Genomic DNA, 22158 nt, shown 5'->3' on the forward strand with positions numbered 1-22158 from the left:
ACATGAAGCCAAATCCTCATGATCGCCCCCTGGTGTCTGGCTGCAGTACAGGTCACAAGCCCCGGGCCCTCAATGTTAGCAGATGCCACATGGACCAAACCTAAATATGAAATAAATAAAACATTAGATGTTAAATTAATTTTCCTCAAAGATGTTTCTGTCATGTGAGGTATCACACTGATGTATGTTCACGTGTTCATGCTTCTGATCAGTTTGGTTTCATGCAAAATTATCATTATTCCAGAATTACAAAAAAGAGATAATACACTTGTTAATTTATATAAACAGCTGATTTTTTTTCAATTTCAAAATTCTGTTGTTGTTTTTTCTTCAATAAAAAACTATTATCTTGTTAAGACATTAAAAAAGGGCCGTTATTGTTTGAAATTAAAAAAAACGTGCTAATTTATCTTTATCATTTATGACAGCAAGTTAAAGATTTCTCCAGGTTTTTGATCTTTAGTGGAACAAAAGAAAAACAAAGTGGAGAAATCAGAGAATCGGTGAAAGACCGAGAAAAAAACATAATGTAGATTCATATTTAATACAATCCTTATTAACATGCAGGTGAACCTGAACATGTCACCGTGACATTTTCAACTTTTATCAGACAGTTTGATAGAGAGTGAGTCGCGTGACATGGTTCAAAACAAACACACTTCACGATGAAAGAATGAATCATAAATGTAAGACACTTTAAATGTTGATTTCATAACTGCACCTCATCTGTTTCACCAGCAGAGGGCGATCACATCACGTCTGTTAATCCTCTTGTGACTGACCCTTCACAATAAAACACCATCCACTCTTGACCTCTGACCTTACATATATATACATATATATGTATATGTATATATATGTATATATACATATATATACTTTTTTCTATCATAAATCTTAAGTTGAGAATCTTAAATATTCATAAATAACATTATCTTCCGTGTTTGTGGTCTTGAACACATGTTGGCCTGTTGGTGGCGCTGTGTCGACGATATTTGATGAAATATAATTTGTGAGAACTCATTTTTTTAAATTATTGTTTAACAAAATGGTTAGAAAAATAGATTCATGTTGAAAACAAAATGGTATTATTACTAATTAAAACATCGCCATCGCCAGTCTTCCTCGGGACTGAGGCTCTCTCCTCTTCCCCCTCCCCTTCCTCTCCTCTTCCTCCTCGTCATCCTCCACCTGGATCACACGCACATGGAGGAACGAGCCTCTGCCTCTGCCCGGAGCTGCAGCTGCTGCCCGGCGGCTCTTCCTCCGTCCGTCAGGCCGCTGTAGGACGTCGCTGTGCGGGGGGGCGGAGGGGAGGCAGCGGCGTCTCCTCCTCCATCACGCTGCGGGCTCCTCGGACTGGATGCTCGGGGACACACGCAGCCGTCGACTGATCGGGTCGGATCTTCTCACCATGTTGCTGCTCCTCGCGCTGATGTGGCCGCAGCTGCTGCTCTCAGGTCGGTCTCCTCCTCTCAGGTCGGTCTCCTCCCCATCACTCGAACATCTGTGATGCTCCGGTGGAAAATCATGAAGGAAAAAGAAATAAACCTCTGTGATCGGAATACTCTGAGCTGCAGCCCCGGAATCTGTATTTCACGAGGAGATGTTGACATGATGATAACGACACGAGCTGCTGAGGCTCAGAACATCTCTGGATATGAAACATAAAAGCAAATGTGGCTGAATCATATGATAATTAATCTTTAAATGAAAAGAGGAAGGTGAAATCCTGACAAGGAAAATCCTTCTACATGGGATGTTATTGGAATATGATATAATCTGTTGAGAGCTGCAACAGTGAATCGATTAGCAATCGACTACTAAATTAATGAAGTCGAATATTCTCTGATTTCAGCTTCTTAAATATGAATATCTTCTGGTTTCTTTGCTCCTGTGACAGTGAACTGAATCTCTTTGGTGTGTGAACAAAACAAAACATGTTGAGGTTTTGGTGAAACATGATCAACATTTTATGAACCAAACAACTAATCGATTAATCCAGAAAATTATCAACAGATTAATCGATTTTTGAGAATAATCGTCAGTTGCAGCCCTGGAATATTGTTGCTTGTGTTGAGTTCAAAGGTCACGTCCAACCCAACGGCCTGACACGCACATCCTCAGTTCACTGACACACAATCAGAAGGAGCGACAACGTCCAACAGCTTTAATGCACATTATCAATTTATTAATAAAAAATTGAAAGCTAAAAAAAATAAGAAATTTACCCCAAAATTTTAGCGAAAAAGTATTTTATTAAATGTTAAATCGAGGAGTTGGTTGACATGTTCTTGTCTTTTGTACTTGTAGCGTTACTGTAGCTGTAATATCATTATACGTGTTCATTACTGTGTCTGTAGCGCCCCCCGCAGGACAACTACCTGAGTGTCTCAAACTCTGAGTCCGAACAGATGAATGTTTATTATATTCATACAGTAAATCAGATGAACCCAGTCATTTTTTGTACAGTGAGTGTGTCTCCAGGAGTCTCCCCTCCGTTACCTATTAACCCCCCTCTAACTTGATTGGCTGATGGCTCCTGGCCAATCGCAGCTCGGGTGTTGCACATGGCAACCGGGATGCTGTCGCTAGGGAGAAACGCTGCCGCAGACGGAGACGGAGACTGAGAGGAGGACCTGTTTCCTCTGAACCTGCAGAATCAAATCCACACGTTTGTTATTGAGCAGCAGAAAAATTAATTTATGATCCATGTGAAAAAATCTTTCCTGTTCAGGAAGCTCACGTCTTTATTCTGAACGTTGTTCAGTGACTCTTTCTCTTCTTATAGAAACTCTTCTCTGGGTTTTCCCTCAGTCGGAACTCTCCTGGTTCAATAATTGGACGAAATAATTAACGACTGTCAGAAAATATCTTTGACAAAAAGGAATACGTACAAACTTCCTCAGACTCCCATGATGCATTTTGGGGCGAGAAACGTCCAATCAACAAGCTTCACATCGTGTCACATGAGTCGCTACCGAGAGTTCCAATGAACGGTGCAGAAAACTGAAAACATAATCTTCTGCTTTATATCACTTGTTTTGAATTCACCATTTCAGTTTTGGCAGCTTTTTTACTGGCGTCTCCATGGCAGCGAGGCTCATGGGTAATGACCACAGCGTACAGTAAACCTGCAGGGTTGAGTTCAGTGTTTCTGGTTCGTGTAGCCGCACGAGCTGGCTGACGGAATCGAACAGTCGTACACAGCTGTCCGTCAGCTCAGGGTGCGTCCGCGTCGCCTGTGACGCTGTTCTCACCCTGAACCGATGGAGCTGTAAATGTGTATTTGTTATTTTTGGTCTGAGGATGAATTATGAATGAGGATGAATCATCAGCCGGGGGTTTCCTCTCGTCTCCTCTCCTCTCCTCTCGTCTCCTCTCGTCTCCTCTCGTCTCGTCTCGTCTCCTCTCGTCTCCTCTCGTCTCCTCTCGTCTCCTCTCGTCTCGTCTCGTCTCCTCTCGTCTCCTCTCGTCTCCTCTCGTCTCCTCTCGTCTCCTCTCGTCTCGTCTCGTCTCCTCTCGTCTCCTCTCGTCTCCTCTCGTCTCGTCTCGTCTCCTCTCGTCTCCTCTCGTCTCCTCTCGTCTCCTCTCGTCTCGTCTCGTCTCCTCTCGTCTCGTCTCCTCTCGTCTCCTCACGTCTCCTCGCGTCTCCTCGCGTCTCCTCTCGTCTCCTCTCGTCTCCTCGCGTCTCCTCTCGTCTCCTCTCGTCTCCTCTCGTCTCCTCTCGTCTCGTCTCGTCTCCTCTCGTCTCCTCTCGTCTCCTCTCGTCTCCTCTCGTCTCGTCTCGTCTCCTCTCGTCTCGTCTCGTCTCGTCTCCTCACGTCTCCTCGCGTCTCCTCGCGTCTCCTCTCGTCTCCTCTCGTCTCCTCGCGTCTCCTCTCGTCTCCTCTCGTCTCCTCTCCTCGCGTCTCCTCTCGTCTCCTCTCGTCTCCTCGCGTCTCCTCTCGTCTCCTCTCGTCTCCTCTCGTCTCCTCTCGTCTCCTCTCCTCTCCTCTCGTCTCCTCTCGTCTCCTCTCGTCTCCTCTCCTCTCCTCTCGTCTCCTCACGTCTCGTCTCGTCTCCTCTCCACACGTCTCGTCTCGTCTCCTCTCGTCTCTTCTCGTCTCCTCACGTCTCGTCTCCTCTCCTCTCCTCTCGTCTCCTCTCCTCACGTCTCCTCTCCTCTCCTCTCCTCACGTCTCGTCTCCTCGCGTCTCCTCTCGTCTCCTCTCGTCTCCTCGCGTCTCCTCTCGTCTCCTCTCGTCTCCTCTCCTCGCGTCTCCTCTCGTCTCCTCTCGTCTCCTCGCGTCTCCTCTCGTCTCCTCTCGTCTCCTCTCGTCTCCTCTCGTCTCCTCTCCTCTCCTCTCGTCTCCTCTCGTCTCCTCTCGTCTCCTCTCCTCTCCTCTCGTCTCCTCACGTCTCGTCTCGTCTCCTCTCCACACGTCTCGTCTCGTCTCCTCTCGTCTCTTCTCGTCTCCTCACGTCTCGTCTCCTCTCCTCTCCTCTCGTCTCCTCTCCTCACGTCTCCTCTCCTCTCCTCTCCTCACGTCTCGTCTCCTCTCGTCTCCTCTCGTCTCCTCTCCTCACGTCTCGTCTCCTCTCGTCTCCTCTCCTCTCGTCTCCTCTCGTCTCCTCTCGTCTCCTCTCGTCTCCTCTCGTCTCGTCTCCTCTCGTCTCCTCTCGTCTCCTCTCGTCTCCTCTCGTCTCCTCTCGTCTCCTCACGTCTCCTCTCGTCTCCTCTCCTCTCGTCTCCTCTCCTCACGTCTCCTCTCGTCTCGTCTCGTCTCGTCTCCTCTCGTCTCCTCTCGTCTCGTCTCGTCTCCTCTCGTCTCCTCTCGTCTCCTCTCGTCTCGTCTCGTCTCCTCTCGTCTCGTCTCGTCTCCTCTCGTCTCCTCACGTCTCCTCTCGTCTCCTCTCCTCTCGTCTCCTCTCCTCTCGTCTCCTCTCCTCACGTCTCCTCTCGTCTCGTCTCGTCTCGTCTCCTCTCGTCTCCTCTCGTCTCGTCTCGTCTCCTCTCGTCTCCTCTCCTCTCCTCTCGTCTCCTCTCCTCTCGTCTCCTCTCGTCTCCTCTCGTCTCCTCTCGTCTCCTCTCGTCTCGTCTCGTCTCACTAAAGTAAAGTGTAGAAGTCAGACAAATAAAATTACTTTGACCCTTGTGACTGAAGGATGATTAACATACGATCCTTTCGCAGATGTATTGGTATCAGTGTTTGTTTGTTGATATGAAATCTTTTAATTTTCCAGAATAAACGCTGCAGAAATCTCATTTTCTTCTTCTCCTCCTCCTCAGAATCGTCCTCTGGCGACCACGAGCTCCGTCACTTCCCTTCCCGCCGCTCCGCTCGCCTCCGGTCGCCTCTGTTCCCTCAGTACGACGTGGACGAGTCCCACCCCCTTCATCATCATCGTCATCATCTTCCTCGCCGCCTCCTGCTCCCTGACACGTTTGCCAAGTCGATGCCGGACGCCCTCTTGGACTCTCGCTTCCGCCAGAAGCTCGGCGCCCGGCGAACCGTCAACCTGCTCGCTCGGCCGCATCACCAGGTGACGCCGGAGCACGTGGACGTCTCGGCCCGACACCTGGTCACCGTGGTGAGTAATCTGCTCCCTGATTGGGCGAGAAAGAAAGAAAGAGGAGGAGCTTTGTGTGTGAATCTGACGGCCTCGGCTTCCAGAGGTCAGAAAGATCTGGAAGCTGGTGTGACCTCTGACCTCTGACCTCTGACCTCTCCGATGTTCCTCTCCTGCCTCTCAGAGGTCAGAGGTCAGAGCAGACGGGACAGTAAAGTGGATGATGGACAAGCAGCTGCAACGACACGCCTCCCCCCGCAGCGCCGGAGCTCCCTGTTGCCATGGAAACACCCATCATAAGTGTGTGTGTGTGTGTGTGTGACCCACTTACCTTCACAATGAGGCAGTTACATAACTGCTAAATAAACAGCAGCGACCTTCAGACGACATTGAGACACAGACAGACAGAATCAGACAGACAGGGGGTTAGTGAGGGAGACGGGTAGAAGTGGTCGAGAGACACAGAGACACAGTGAGAGAGAGACGTCTCCACATGTCATCAAACAGAGATGATTCATCTTTTTTTCGAATCGATTTGTCGACTGAAAGGAAAAAGTGTTTTAATAATCGATTGATTGTCTATGTTGATTGGAGCCATTTTGTTTTTCTGATTCTCACAACGTAGTAAGATTTTACAGACGACATTAAACACACACCCACCAGACAGAGACGTGGTGGACACCGCCGTCCAACACACGCGACTTCACGTTGTTCCCGTTCAGGGAATCAAACCCACGTCTTTTATTATTATTATTTATTGTCTGTAATATCAGAAGAGTCTGTCTCATAATGAAGCATCATGTTGAGATGGAAGCTGAAATGTAGAGAGTCACAGATGGTAACAAGTCACCTCCCATCGTGTGTGTGTGTGTGTGTGTGTGTGTGTGTGTGTGTGTGTGTGTGTGTGTGTGTGTCCTTTGCTTCCCTGTCGGGTCCCACAACACGTGCGAGCTGGTCTTCACACACACACACTCTCTTCTGTAGTTGTGTACGTGTGTGTGCATGATAACAACGAGTTGTGTGAATGAAGTTCTGCAGACGAGTCACAGTGAATCACGTCGACTTGTTTCATCCACAACGACGAGTTATAGCTCAATGAATATCATGAGGAGATATTTACTATAAAATATATTTTTCAATGTCTCTGCTTGATTCATGAAATGGTTTAAAAAGGAGAGAGTCAGGTTCTTTTGCAGCGTGTTGTGTTCGTGCAGCTTCTCTTCAGATCGCTGGCGGGGAAAACGTGAGACATCCAACTGAATGAGATCACACACACACACACACACACACACACACACACACACACACACACACACACACACACACACACACACACACACACACACACACACACGGCTGAATGAGTGGGTTGACGTGAGGCTGCGTTATTCACGCTTCTGTTGTTTCCTTTGAGAAAAAAAGGATCAGAGACATTAAACCTTCTCATTCTTTCTGCATTCATAACTTGACGATGACTGACAGAGGAAAATATGAATGAATTCATGTTTGAATTATTATTACTTTGCGTAAGACTGAGATAATTTTTCTTTAACGATATACCTGCAGATTTCTCTGTATTTATAAAACATTAGAGATGTTTCCCCACACACACACACACACACCTATCTGATCTCTGATTGGTCCAAATCGGATTCCCCGTCCTGTCCTGAGGGACATCAGCTAATTAGTGGTTGTTACCGTGTGTGTGTGTGTGTGTGTGTGTGTGTGTGTGTGTGTGTGTGTGTGTGTGTGTGTGTGTGTGTGTGTGTGTGTGTGTGTGTGTGTGTGTGTGTGTGTGTGTGTGTGTGTGTGTGTGTGTGTGTGTGTGTGTGTCGGGAACATAAATAGCACCTGATCCCGACAGGAAGCGCAGCGTGATAATGGCATTACCTGGACGACGACCAATCAGGTGTCGGGCTGAGCTCCGTTCCCCTTCTAAGCCAATTGGAGATCACGACTTGACTAGATCAGGAAGTGGGAGCGAGGCGTCCCCGAGCGCTGACTGACAGGCAGCCTGTGTGTGTGTGTGTGTGTTTGTGTGTGTGTGTGTGTGTGTGTGTGTGTGTGTCTGTGTGTGTTCACTGAGGGAAAAGCTTCAGGGAGGATCAGCGATGTTCACATGTTTACGTGGTAAGATTGTTTTTATTTAGTATTTTCAGATGTTTATTGTCGGGATCATTATTTATTCTCTTCATATTTATGATCATCTTGTTTATTATTTCATGTGTTGAGGTTCAGATCTGAAACTACGGAGGATTTATATCGTTCTTTAATCAGACAATTCATTATTGTGATAAATGAGGAAGAAAAGCAGGAAATCGTCTCATGTTTCTCAATATTTGTCTTTTTTTCTTCACTGTTTTTTCTTTAAAATGAATCATGAAGTGATCCGTTTTCATTAGTCAATCGATCGACTGAGCGAAAGATCGATCGACTGAATATTAGTCGGCAGCTTTTTGCTTCTTCGTCATACTGATGTTTAACTTGTTTCAGCTTCTCAATGTGAGTATTTTCTAGTTTGTCTGAACCAAACAAGATGTTTTATTGTTCCAATATTAGAACAAACTGCAGCCAGACACTGATAATAACATTAGGTTTGTGTGTGTGTGTGTGTGTGTGTGTGTGTGTGTGTGTGTGTGTGTGTGTGTGTGTGTGTGTGTGTGTGTGTGTGTGTGTGTGTGTGTGTGTGTGTGTGTGTGTGTGTGTGTGTGTGTGTGTGTGTCTCCTGTCTGGCTGTGGTTATTGTTCTTTATATTGAATTAAGTAGCAACAGAACATGTTGTTTATCCATTAGAGCACACACACACACACACACACACACACACACACACACACACACACACACAGTTGTTGGCTTCATGTTTTTCTTTTAACCTTATTCAAAGAAATAATCTGATAATTTGGAAAATCGTCTTGTGACGAGAGAATCGTGTTTAAATACACAATATACATATTATTTTTTTTTTAAATTTGCGGGGGGCGGGGGGGTTATGTGATGAAGACAATATTCCTACTGCTGAAAATTGATTATATTCATAAATTGGGTACATTCAGGTGTTTACCCACCGTGAAGCCTCGAGGACCAGAACCATGTTGTTTTTTATACCGGACATAGAATTGTGGGTGTGGCCCGACTGGGAGCCCGTCCACCTACACCTGCTGCCATTGGACGGTACCAGCTGTAACTGAACCATCATGTACAAAATGAACATCATGTGTTCTCACAGAGTCGCCCTCTGCTGGTCAGTACACAGAATACAGGCTTCAGAGCCTCGGGTCTTTGTCTTCTGTGGTTTAATGTTACCTGCCTCTCTCTCTCTCTCTCTCTCTCTCAGTACCTGGCCGTGGACGTGCGGCGGCTGAACGTCAGTCTTCTTCGCTGGTTTCGAGACGGTGTAGCGGCGGCGCTCGGTGTTCCTGCAGGACGCGTTCACATCAACCGGCTGAATGTGAGTCACACACACACACACACACACACACACACACACACCACACTCTGCTGATCGATTAATTGATTGATTGACTGACGGCCTCTTACAGGAGGAGAAGAATGGCATCGAGCTCTTCGTGTCCTCTGATAGGCCAGGCACCTCCGAGCTCCGCCCCGCCGAAGAAGTCATCCAGTCACTGAACGTCAAGGTCCTTCACCGACACCTGGGACACTTCGGCATCACCGAGGTCTCGACTGAGGTGTGTGTGTGTGTGTGTGTGTGTGTGTGTGTGTGTGTGTGTGCTCGCTGCTCTGTCTCCTAGGTGACGCTGCCTTGTTAGTCCCCACGGAGACGGATGGATCGGGATCATTGGAGCAGAGCGCCGCCGATAAAAGTTTAATGGAAGAATTAAAGTCCCATCGATCAGATTAATATAATCACAGAGACTCGGGCAGTAAGAGACGTGGCGGCTCCTCCGTGATGATCGTTTATTATCATCATAAAACACTGTATTTGTTGTTTTTTACATCGTTAGAATGTGCATGGACAAATTGTGAATCAAGAGATGTAAGATCCAAAATTGATGCAGTTGAATCAGGAAGTAACGGACACCGTGGATCTTTATACAGATGTCGGCTCTGAGCGCAACATCTGTCAGGGATGTTCTGAAGATTGATCTCAATATTTCATACAACGACACACTGACAGTTTCTGCGTGCGGATCGTGTAGTGACGTTGTCGTGTCGATGACGATCAGAAAACCAGATTCACAAATGAATTTCCCTCCACGTCTGCGCAGAAGAACGTGCTGCAGGACGAGCAGAGGGATCACGTGTGGAGCAGGGAGGGTTTCTACACCGTCGTCCTCTTCTTCACCGTCTTCGTCATCGTCGTCACCTGCTTGATGGTAAAACACGATATTACACACACACACACACAGATCAGCGTATTCGCTGACATCATGCAACACGTCTCTAAACCTGCCAGATCGGCGTCTCTGATTGGCCGAGGCCAGACAGCTGACTGCTTTACTTTAGCCTATTTGTGTCCGTGGTCAAAGGTCCACATGACCTGGCCTAAACAAACACACACACACACACACACACACACACAAACACACAGACACAAATATTTTAGACATGATACTTTGTTGTCGTACAGTAAATATTTTAAGATATCTAAAACATGTAAATGTATTTATACAGTTACCTGACAATATCCAGGTCCATGCATATGTATGTATATATATATATAGTCAAATAGCAAAATTCTAAATCAATAACATCCTGTGTTAAGAGATAGAAATGACATATATTTAGAATGTAATCAATTAAAGAAATGATTCTACTGCAAATAAAAAACCCAGTATTTAAAAACAGAGGAATATGTTGATTGTAGTGACGTGTTTGATCCACACGAGGGAGCTGTTGTAAACAGAAACCACACGGAGGCTTTAACAGCTCCTGAAGAACTCGTTCATCAAATCTGTAATATCTGTAAATATCAATCTGTCATATGTCCTGAGTCTTAGATTTGTAGAACTGATAAAAATATATTTATAGTCGATGGTTGTATTGGTTTTATAAGCAATGAAAAAAAAAATTTCAGTTCAGATTCAGAACTGATTAGTGGATCTGATTATGATTCATTAAAATGCTGTTGAATAATAATATTGTGGTACATTAACATGAGCATGTTTTGTTCTTCTCCAGGTTTTGTACCGACTCAAGGAGAAGGTTCAGGTTTATGAAAGACAGCTGAAAACTCCGCCCCCTGACCTCCGCCTGACCCTGACCATCCCTCGAGACTCCACCCAGAGGTCAAAGGGCATCAAGGTCAGCGTTTGTTTTTGTTGATTTGATCGGGACAATATACGTTAATTAACATCGCTAATCAAAGCTAATTCACATAAACACAAACCTTACAGATAACAAAATAACATTACATTAATAATATACAAATATACAAATTACAAATACTATAAAATACAAATAAATAGTAATAGACACGTACACCGTTAACTCATGTTTGTGTCCTTGTCCGTCTGCAGGTCGTCCCGTCAGGAAGCATGGTCCAAGCTGAGCTCCCTCCTGCTGTAGCCACGCCCACTCCCCAGCAGCAGCCAATCGTAGTGTGTCGCCGCCTCGCTCCACCTGTCGTCCCTCTGCCCAGGTAACGTCAGTCTCCAATGTCTTTAACGATTCCCACAGTACTATAATTTCGAATAAAAAAAACCCAAATGTCTTATTGCTCCTCCTAGTCCCGCCCCTGCTCCCGTCGTCAACGGCTGCGACCACACCCTGCTCGCCAGCGTCGCCCCGGTGACGGCCAGTAACGAGCTCAAGCCCTGCCCCTCCCCCTTCAGGATGAAACCCGCCGCAGGACTGCAAGAAAGGTGAGAAGAGGGGCGTGGCTTACGAGGCCCGTAGCCGTAGCGGTTTGAGGTGAAGGTCACGCAGGATTGTGAGTCTGTTTCCATGGCAACACATCTTCGCTCCTGGAACCAGACAAAATCTTGTGGAAGTTTGGTGGAAGTTCACCACTTTTTGGAATTTCGGACCAAAATACGAAATCCAAACTTTTTTTTTTTGTGTATAAAGACAAAAATCAGATTCAGTCTGTGACGTAACGATCGACAGACTGTGTGTGTGTGTGTGTGCGTGTTTGTGTGTGTGTGTATGTGTGTGTGTGTGTGTGTGTGCGAGCGATTGTGTTGAGTAACTTGCGATTGTCGGAGCGGTCAGGTGTCGAGCTGCGTACGTGCAGAGGAGGAGGCTTTAAAGATTGTGTGTGTGTGTGTGTGTGTGTGTGTGTGTGTGTGTTTACATTAAAGGGGGCGTCTTATTGGACACACTTCCTCTTCCTGTGTCCTCGTTGTGTAAAGTAAATGTACATTAGAGTTCGTCTGAGTGATTTACTGTATGTATCCGATTAAAGGACCATTCCCATGTTTTTACAGGTTTAATCACACAAACCACCAGTTTATAAACTGACATCAGCCTCTGGTATCATTATATTTCACTTCATAATAAAGTCAACTTGTGTATGATGATGTATTAAACATCTAAAGTCCTGATTTTATTAAACCTGGTTGTTAAAAACCATGTTCGTCCGTGAGAAAGTCGATTTTTTTCTCCCCCTCTGTGTAAATAAGTCTGACCTCATTGTTCAGTAATCAGGGGAATATTGTTCTTCTGGCCGCGACTCTTAAGTAGTTTCACAACCGAGAAGAAAAACATCTTTATCTGGGAACGTCCGCTCGCCATCGAAGCACTTTAGACCTTCATCCGCCGCTCGTGACTCTTCCGCTCAACGTGCGGCCGCGTCCTCGTCGCTCCGGACCCCCGGAGGCCATTTTGTCCTGCTCACATCAGGTGTTAAAGTGTTTCTTAAGGTGAGAGAGGAAGACTCCAGGGTCTGAGTGAGAACAGGATGTTTTTCTGTGTGTGTGTGTGTGTGTGTGTGTGTCTTGTCCACTCTGGATGGCGGCCAATCAGCAATCAGACGGACAGGAAGAAACGGCATCCTGCAGAGAGAAAAGCAGCCGACCCGTCGCTAGGCGACAGTCCGCCCGTCTTCTTGTTGTTCTGCTCCTCACGAGGCTGCGTCCACACTAACACACCTGAGAACACACGTGTCACATGACCACCCAGGTGTAAACAGGAAGTAGCTCTGTCTCCTCTGACGGAGGGACAGCGATGGTGTAAAGTCGACATGTGCAGCTCTTCTGACATCATCTCTTCCGTCTCCCGACCAGACGTGGCTCCAACGTGTCTCTGGTGTTGGACATGTCGTCGCTCGGCTCCGTGGAGCCCCTCAGCGTCGCCGTGGTAACCCCCAGGGAGTCGGCGGCGAGGGAGTACCTGTCGTCCGCCGGCCGCCCGCTGACGAGGCGGCAGCTCCGGGACGTCGTCTGCAACACGCACAAGCTGCACACGGAGTTCACCGTACGTCACCGGACGCACATACGTACATGTCGTGTTCATAATTAGGGCAATTTAAGAAAAAGTGTCATAAAATATTATTTATGAAATTGGGGGCATAATGTTGATATTAGTCTTTTCTTCCATTTCAGGAAATTCCCATGAATTTCATCGATCCCAAGGAGCTGGATGTTCAGAACCATGGAACCAAGAACCGATACAAGACCATACTGCCCAGTGAGTGGGACCGGAACACTTCTGATTATTATGATTTATTTCTATCTGTCAGCAACACACAGATTCTATTTAAAGATTAAAACAAAACAAGAAACTTTTAAGATTTAAAACAAAGGACGTGTAAAGGCAGCGCACGTTCTTAAGAATAATAATTATTAAAAAGATCAGATATAAGATATAGATATGAATTAAATGAAAGAAGGCGACTTAGATGCATATAGTGTGTGTGTGTGTGTGTGTGTGTGTGTGTGTGTGTGTGTGTGTGTGTGTGTGTGTGTGTGTGTGTGTGTGTGTGTGTGTGTGTGTGTGTGTGTGTGTGTGTGTGTGTGTGTGTGTGTGTGTGTGTGTGTGTGTGTGTAATAAAGTCCTCACGTCTCATTTCCTGTTGAACCAGGAAGCTGCTTCAGGCTGCTTTAAGGTCAGAGGTCAACAACCTCAAGGACAGCTAATAAACACACACACACACACACACACACACACACAAACACCATGTGTTCTCTGATATTAAGACGTTATGTAACTGACACAATGAGGCTTTTTCATTTGTGCGCTCCTGTTTTGGAAAGGTGGGGGGGTTATCAATATAACCACTGAGGGGGTGAGTGAGTGGGTGAGGTGGAGTTTCCTCACTTCCTTCCTTCCGGCCAATCAGGGCTGAGGAATGCTCACCTACAGCTGCTTGTCCTTCAAACTCCTTCCTGTGTTCTGAAGGTGATCACTCCTCTGCACCGAACACGGGGCCGAGTCAGAGAGACAGAGAGACAGAGAGACAGACAGAGTCGTGTCCTCACCTCCTCTCCTTCCTCTCCTTCCTCCCTCACCTCCTCTCCTTCCTCCCTCTCCTCCTCTCCTTCCTCTCCTTCCTCCCTCACCTCCTCTCCTTCCTCTCCTTCCTCCCTCACCTCCTCTCCTTCCTCCCTCACCTCCTCTCCTTCCTCCCTCACCTCCTCTCCTTCCTCCCTCTCCTCCTCTCCTTCCTCTCCTTCCTCCCTCACCTCCTCTCCTTCCTCTCCTTCCTCCCTCACCTCCTCTCCTTCCTCCCTCACCTCCTCTCCTTCCTCCCTCTCCTCCTCTCCTTCCTCTCCTTCCTCCCTCACCTCCTCTCCTTCCTCTCCTTCCTCCCTCACCTCCTCTCCTTCCTCTCCTTCCTCTCCTTCCTCCCTCACCTCCTCTCCTTCCTCCCTCACCTCCTCTCCTTCCTCCCTCACCTCCTCTCCTTCCTCCCTCTCCTCCTCTCCTTCCTCTCCTTCCTCCCTCACCTCCTCTCCTTCCTCTCCTTCCTCCCTCACCTCCTCTCCTTCCTCCCTCACCTCCTCTCCTTCCTCCCTCTCCTCCTCTCCTTCCTCTCCTTCCTCCCTCTCCTCCTCTCCTTCCTCTCCTTCCTCCCTCACCTCCTCTCCTTCCTCTCCTTCCTCCCTCTCCTCCTCTCCTTCCTCTCCTTCCTCCCTCACCTCCTCTCCTTCCTCCCTCACCTCCTCACCTTCTCTCCTTCCTCCCTCGTGTCCTCACCTCCTCTCCTTCCTCTCCTTCCTCCCTCACCTCCTCTCCTTCCTCCCTCACCTCCTCACCTCCTCTCCTTCCTCCCTCACCTCCTCTCCTTCCTCTCCTTCCTCCCTCACCTCCTCTCCTTCCTCCCTCGTGTCCTCACCTCCTCTCCTTCCTCTCCTTCCTCCCTCACCTCCTCTCCTTCCTCTCCTTCCTCCCTCACCTCCTCACCTTCTCTCCTTCCTCCCTCGTGTCCTCACCTCCTCTCCTTCCTCTCCTTCCTCCCTCACCTCCTCTCCTTCCTCCCTCACCTCCTCACCTCCTCTCCTTCCTCCCTCACCTCCTCTCCTTCCTCTCCTTCCTCCCTCACCTCCTCTCCTTCCTCTCCTTCCTCCCTCGCGTCCTCACCTTCTCTCCTTCCTCCCTCACCTCCTCTCCTTCCTCCCTCGTGTCCTCACCTCCTCTCCTTCCTCTCCTTCCTCCCTCTCCTCCTCTCCTTCCTCTCCTTCCTCCCTCACCTCCTCACCTCCTCTCCTTGCTGTGCGTCCTATAGATCTTCACTCCAGAGTGACCCTGAAGTCCAGGAGCTCCAACGACCCGCTGGGCTCCTACATCAACGCCAACTACATACGGGTGAGTATTTACAGTAGGTACAGTCGGTACGTGACCATTGAGACAAACCTCTGGCCTCCTGAATGGAATAGTGGGGCCTGATTCGTGGTGTAACTGAGTCTGCGCAGGCTCCATATGATCCAAACATAATAATTCAGTTTGTGAGTCATCGTCCTCCCTGTTTGTTAAATCTCCTCTAAACTCAGAGAGCGAACTTCCATCATCACCTCACATTTGTGGAATGTCGACGCGTCTGTTTATTCTTGGTTTCCTCATCAAGGCGGTCGCAGTGAAAGTAACCTGCTCTCAGACTCTGAGACAATAGAAACTTCTTCCCGTCAGGAAGCTCAGTCAGTGAAACAGTTTCAGCTGTCGGGGAACAAACCAACACACTTCTTCTTCTTCTACTGTTCGACGCAGAATCACCGCACCCATTTTGAGCTGTTCCAACGTCAGAGAGCAGATTCATCACGTGACGAAAATATGACATGTTGCCGATTGTCTCGGTTCAGATTCGACATTGTTTACTAAAGAACAGAGACGAGTCCTAATGAATAGATACAGACGTTGTTGCGTCCGCTTGTTGACGCTGTCGTGTGATTGGCCTACCGTCCAGGGTTACCTCGGCGACGAGAGGGCGTACGTCGCCACGCAGGGTCCCATGGTGAACACGGTCAACGACTTCTGGCAGATGGCGTGGCAGGAGGAGTCGCCGGCCGTCGTCATGATCACCAAGCTGAAGGAGAAGAACGAGGTGACGCCGCCAAACTGCGAAAGAGCGAGAAGTCAGAAACAAATAAATACAAACATTATCGCCCAAGAAGCATTATTTTCATTTTAATTCATTAAAATATCTTACAGCTACAGTGTATTATATTTAGAAGAACTTATCGACAGAACTTGGATATATTATCCATAACTATGTGTTCATATATGTATAATCACAGTGTTCACAGTGGTCGAGTGTCCCCTGTCGGTCGCTCAGTTGGTTGCAGTTTGACACTTGACCACCAGATGCCGCCAGAAAAAATACAAAAATGACACACTGGGGCTTTAAGGGAAACAAAATGTAAATACAATCTCAAAATGTTGAAAGATTCTTTTGTAATGCTTTTTTCCCCCATTGTTTCTGTATTAAACAGCAAATTCCTGGAATCTTTCCCTTAAACGTTACCAGGATATTTCTACACAGTTTGATACTAAACATCAGCAAAGTAGAAATACTGTTACTTATTACTACGGTTACAGAAGAAACACAGCTCTTTTAAATAAGGACTTTGAGGTTCCCTCAGTTTGCTAATCAGATGATCATGCAATTGACGTCGACGCAACAGAACATTCTTTTCTATGTAAATATATATCTTTAATCTGATGATGTTTTTCCCCTGTGTGTGCAGAAGTGTGTTCTGTATTGGCCGGAGAGGAGAGGAATCTACGGGAAGGTGGAAGTGTTGGTGAACAGCGTGAGGGAGTGTGAACACTACACCACTCGCAGCCTCACGCTCAAGGTACACGCACTTATCAATGAAACATCTGTCCACGTCTGCCGTTCCTCTGCAAGTGAAGACATTCATGTAAAGTTGTACTTGTACAGTGTGGGAATCAAACGCGCGTGCTGCAGCACTACTGGTACACGTCGTGGCCCGACCACAAGACCCCCGACTCGGCGATGCCGCTGCTGCAGCTGATGGCCGACGTGGAGACGGAGCGACGAGCAGCCGCCGCGACCGGCCCGCTCATCGTCCACTGCAGGTACGAGAGGGCGAGGACCGGAGAAAACACACCTCTCTGCTCAAACTGCCCCAAAATATGAATAAATCCATCGTCCTTGATCTCCTGCAGCGCTGGGATTGGTCGGACCGGATGTTTCATCGCCACGACGATAGGCTGTCGACAGCTGCAGCTGGAGGGAGTGGTGGACGTGCTGAGCATCACCTGTCAGCTCCGAGTCGACAGGTGACAAACTGTATTTACACTACACCATGTAATAATCAATTTAATAATAATACAAACCAAACATTTGCGCTGGTCGTCACTGTAAAACCTCCGGGTTTCAAACTCTCTGACATATTCATTTTGCTCTAATGTAAAAGTATTTCATGCCTCACATTTTACGAGATTAAGAAGACATATTTGATATGAAATATGTTTAATATGTAGTATTTTCTTTGTTGTGGGAACTTTGTGTCCCCATATGTCCCTGTAATGCTGTTCTAATAATCAATTCAACAATACTCAATATCTTGAACAATAAATTGAAATAATTTATAAGCTGATACTAGAAAATGAAAAAATGAAATATGTTTGACATATCCTTGTGTTCCTGCAGTATAATGGTACGTTCCCACCGGACGCAAATGTTTTGTTAGCTTTGCTCGCGCTAGTTCAGGCCCTGGAACTTGTTTGTTCTTTTGTGCTTATTTTCATAATTTAATAATTAATTAATTTAATAATTTACAGTGATTTGTCACGCGCCACAGGAATATCGTGTTTGAGTTCAAATATTTCAACTCGAGCGACTGAAATGAATTCTGTGTTATTCAAGTCGCCCGACGCCAATGATACGAAATTCACGTCTGGTCGTGTCTTTGTATTGACGTTGTACGTGGCTCATGTCATAATGATAATAATTAATAATCTGTCTGTGTCCCTGCAGAGGTGGGATGATCCAGACGGCTGAGCAGTATGAGTTTGTCCATCACGCCCTGAGCCTGTACGAGACACGCCTCCCTGCAGAAACTGGCCAATGAGCTGTCACCGCCCCAGGACCAGGAAGTCCTCCGAGGAACGAGGGACTTGGCTTCTGGACGAGGGACAAACGAATGAGGATGTTGTGGGCGGAGCCTGTGAAAGGAAAGAGGGAAAGGTAGAATTCTGAAAATGGAATGTATCCGATCTTCTTCTTCTTCTTCTTCTTCTTCTTCTCTGGTGTTTCTTCTTCATGATGTTGTCGGTGTGCGGTTCGTCAGAGGAACTCGAGAGACGCTTTACCTCTTCTCTGTCCCGAGGGATGAAACATCGTGTTTCTGTGTCTTATAGGATTTTAAAATTATTTTTTAAACATGGTGATATATATATATATAAATATAATAAGCTATTTTAAAATGACTGTTATGTGGTTGCACCTGTGGCGAAGCTACTGTACCACTGTTACGCGAGTCCTCCAGCCTCTTCCTGTTGGACACATCAGCCTTATGGAACTGTAGAGAAAAGATCTCGTCTATTTTCAAATTCCGAAAGCTTTTCCTGCTGCTTCTCTAACGATTTTATTTGCAACGAGGAACAAAATCCTTTATAACTAACATAACATAATGAACTATAAGCTCATTATGTTTTGGTAAATTTCCAAATAGGATACCAAAAATAAAAAGTGTCATATTCAGATTCAAATCCTTATTATAATGAACTTCCTCTCTCTTTTTGAATATATTACAATTCCAGAATATGTGAGCAAAATACAAAACCATAAACCAATATGGTTAATCAGAGTAGTCAATATATTTCAAAAACTTTAATTTTGATCCTAGGTTATTTCACAATTTCTAATTCAACTGTTACAACTTAATGTTAAACTTCTCAGATTAAATTTCCACTGAAACAAATGTTAAGAGTTACCCTCTTGAGAAACTTGTGGAAAAAATATAAAAATGAATTAATAATAAATTCAGATACATTTTACTGTTCATGTATTAAAAATAATATCTTAATAAATTGCTGAATTTAAAATGATATGAGCCAATACTGTGGTAAGCCAGCCAGCACACTGACATGGTCCAGGCACTTATTTCAGCTGTAATTAAAAATAGTGGGATTATTAAAATATTTGTTTTAATCTTTATATTCCCAGTAATTTCCCTGTTCCACTAATAACTGTGGTTTTTGAATACTGACGAGAAATGGTTTTCTCTTTGTTAAAATGAGTAGATATTCCACTTATTTAGTTACAGTGGTAAACTAATGGACCTCATTTCAAAAAGCCAATTCAAAATGTCTCTCAGACACAATTCATATATTTAATCCATAATTCAAGGAATAATGTTGAAATATCTTCATATTTTAGTCAGTGTTTAGTTTCAGTGCAGAGCCAAATTGAAAAATGTTGCTGATTCATTCCCGTCATAACAAATTCAGAGACTCTTCTGCCGCCTGGTCTCAGAGTTTACATTCAGTACAGTAGTTCACCTTGTTCCTCACATTGACACTTTCCCCTGTTGTGCGAAATATTACTTTATACCAAAAATGTGTCGCAATGGTGCAATCATCTTATTGGTGTGGTGTCGATTATGTTATCTGGTGCGTTATTTTTGGTGTATGAAAGTAATAATAACTTTATTTTTCTACTGTTTTTACATGTTTTCCATGTGTTTAGCAGCTATTAGCCAATAATTAAGACCAACCTCATCATCTCTGAATTATCAGTCCAACAGGAGCTGGACAGAATGAATAACAAGTCCTTTGAGATATTTTTAATGGAGCAATATTCGTTACATATGCTCCCAAACAAACTATATAAGATAAATCAAACAATGGGAAGTTCAAAAACTAAAATATTGTATTTTATAGAGAATCAGCTCACTTTGACGTTACATGTAAAATGTCAGAAAAGTTCATGAGACCAAATGTCAAGAGAAGGGCGAGTTAATTTTTTTATATACAGTCCACATACTTATATATTTTAGGTGGTTTAACCAGTTCCTGTGGCGTTGACTTGTTTTAGAGATCTGAGGTTTATACAGTAATGTTAGTTATGAACAATATTAACAAACATAATCGACTCTGTGTGAACAAGAAAACATTGTGCAGTTCAAGTTAAAGTGCTATTAAAACGTAGGTGGACAGTTACTGTACATTTTGAATCCACGGACAATGAACTCGGAGGTCGTGCTGCTAATTCTGGGAAACCGGAAACGTTGTCGGACAATAAACGAGGAATTTTGAGGACTCTCTTCTTTTTCTATGTACCAATATATTTTTTATTTCTATATTTACTTGTGATACAATCGAGGGTTTGTCTACATACTCAACGTCCTGTATCATCAACCCACTTTGCACTTGAGTCGATTCAAATCAAATTAATTTCAAAACTGCAAAATGTCCCAATTATCTGACATTTATTATTATAATTATTATTATGACCGTGTGACGGTTTTATGAAATGTTCTGTTTGAAGTGACTGAAGACAAAGTGAGTTGATCCACTGCAGCAGCAGGTACGACGACACACGTTGCCTCTGACGTAGTATTGTGTATGTACAGTAGGTGGTGTTCTCTTATTGTTGACTGTCGATGGAGATTGAAGGAAACTGAACATTTTCAACTTTACACAGTTGTCGCACTGCAGAGCAAATAATGTGTTCACTTTGATTTTATTGAATTTTTACTGCATTTTGTTTTTAATGTACGAACTGAACTGAGTGATGCATTTAGTGAGTAACACTGTTCAGTTATGATTCCAGATGATTCATTTTGAACAACTATTAGTTAAGTTTAACCTAAAGCTTTTGACATGAAGAAAAAAGTTTACAATAATAAATCCTTAACTAATACTTGTTTGGAATTAATTGGCGCGTTTCATTAAACAAAAGTCCTCGACATGAACAGATTTGTATACAAACATTTAATAATAAATAATAATAAATAAACATTTTAATGCATAATGAAGAGCAAATATTCATTAAAAAGAGCAAATATTTATCTCATGTAAATATTTGTTTGATTTCACATTTGCTAGTTAAATAACAGATTTCTTTTCATTTTAAACATTTAAAAAAACAAACTACAGTTTGTTAGTGAGGCAGTTAGCTGATGCTAGCAAGCTTGCTAATAAAGGATTGTAACAGTTTATTTTGCACATAATTATTAATAAATATTAGTTTTATTGAGAAATTGCTTCTACAGTGGAACTGATGCATCAATATTGAAAACCAAGTCAGTAATTATTTTAATTCAAGAAATGTAACAGTCACTAAATGTCAAAGACGTTGATATGAATGTAAACACGCCAACAGTAGTTTCTGATACATACAGTTTACCATTTAGTCAGCAATTAAAAAAATACTATTAATTTGCAAAAAATCTATAATCTGAACAAATCTATAGTGCGAAAGACAAAAGTACCACATTAAAGATGAAAATGTTCGATTCCCTTTGGGCTCCTTCTTCGTGGGCATTACGTCTGAGTCCTCGCACATGTTTTTGAACGTATTAATAATCAAACTGAATGTTGTCATAGTCCGGAACATTAGCCACTGAGTAGTGCTGTTACTGTTATATTCTGTTACTGTACCTGTGACCTGTACATAAAGACACTCGACATACAAACTGCTCGGCTCTGTGTTTGTCTGTGGCCACATGGACGTTTGAACTGCTGTAATGTCCACGTCGTCTCGTACCGTTAACCAGACTCGTGGTTCATGAGCTCACAACTGGTTCAATGTGAAGCGGAGCCGAAGCTTTTGTTCCTAGAAACTACGGCGTGTGGGGGGGGGGGGGGGGGGGGGCAGGAAGGAAGGAAAGAGGTGTGGACGTCTAAATGTAACTCGGAGCAACTGAAACCAGCGGTTTGGCCTTTAACACCTCAGAAAGGTCGACGTTTGTTTCATGACGACAAACATAACTTGTTGTAGATGAGAACGTCTCGATCACATTCAAACATGAATTGAACATGAACACAGATAATTAGCATTCATTCAAATGGGCTTGGACCCTAACGAGCGACCGTCACAAAGCATCACTTTTACATCTGTCAATCCTCCATTTTATTGCCGAACTCGACACATTACTGGTGAAATTGGATCCAAATGTTAGTTCACATCAAAGAAATGAGATATTTCACCAGATAATCGAGACGTAGTCACGAGGGAAGTGACGACATGAAGTCCATCGATAGATGATCAACAAGACATTATCATGTAGACA

At 44.8% G+C, this 22158-nt stretch overlaps 1 protein-coding gene across 1 annotated transcript; it reads left to right on the forward strand.

The window, feature by feature from the left end:
* Positions 1-1163: 1163 nt before the first annotated feature.
* ptprr (protein tyrosine phosphatase receptor type R) lies at positions 1164-21561 on the forward strand. The gene is made up of 16 exons (XM_035612243.2): positions 1164-1460; positions 5273-5574; positions 8889-9002; positions 9094-9243; positions 9784-9891; positions 10697-10819; positions 11035-11156; positions 11245-11379; positions 12742-12931; positions 13060-13144; positions 15183-15262; positions 15858-15995; positions 16639-16749; positions 16836-16993; positions 17084-17197; positions 17898-21561. Exons 1-16 carry the CDS (start codon positions 1364-1366, stop codon positions 17989-17991), a joined length of 2121 nt encoding a protein of 706 aa, XP_035468136.1. The 5' UTR covers positions 1164-1363; the 3' UTR covers positions 17992-21561.
* Positions 21562-22158: the final 597 nt, after the last annotated feature.

This window comes from Scophthalmus maximus, chromosome 12 (assembly GCF_022379125.1).
Source record: "Scophthalmus maximus strain ysfricsl-2021 chromosome 12, ASM2237912v1, whole genome shotgun sequence".
NCBI lineage: Eukaryota > Metazoa > Chordata > Actinopteri > Pleuronectiformes > Scophthalmidae > Scophthalmus > Scophthalmus maximus.

Excerpts from the sequence above, each read along its gene's own strand:
- ptprr (XM_035612243.2), top strand. The coding sequence starts at position 1,364 with ATGCTCGGGGACACACGCAGCCGTCGACTGATCGGGTCGGATCTTCTC. Across the intron at positions 13,145-15,182 it reads ATACAAGACCATACTGCCCA|ATCTTCACTCCAGAGTGACC; the intron begins GTGAGTGGGACC and ends TGCGTCCTATAG. Across the intron at positions 15,263-15,857 it reads TCAACGCCAACTACATACGG|GGTTACCTCGGCGACGAGAG; the intron begins GTGAGTATTTAC and ends CCTACCGTCCAG.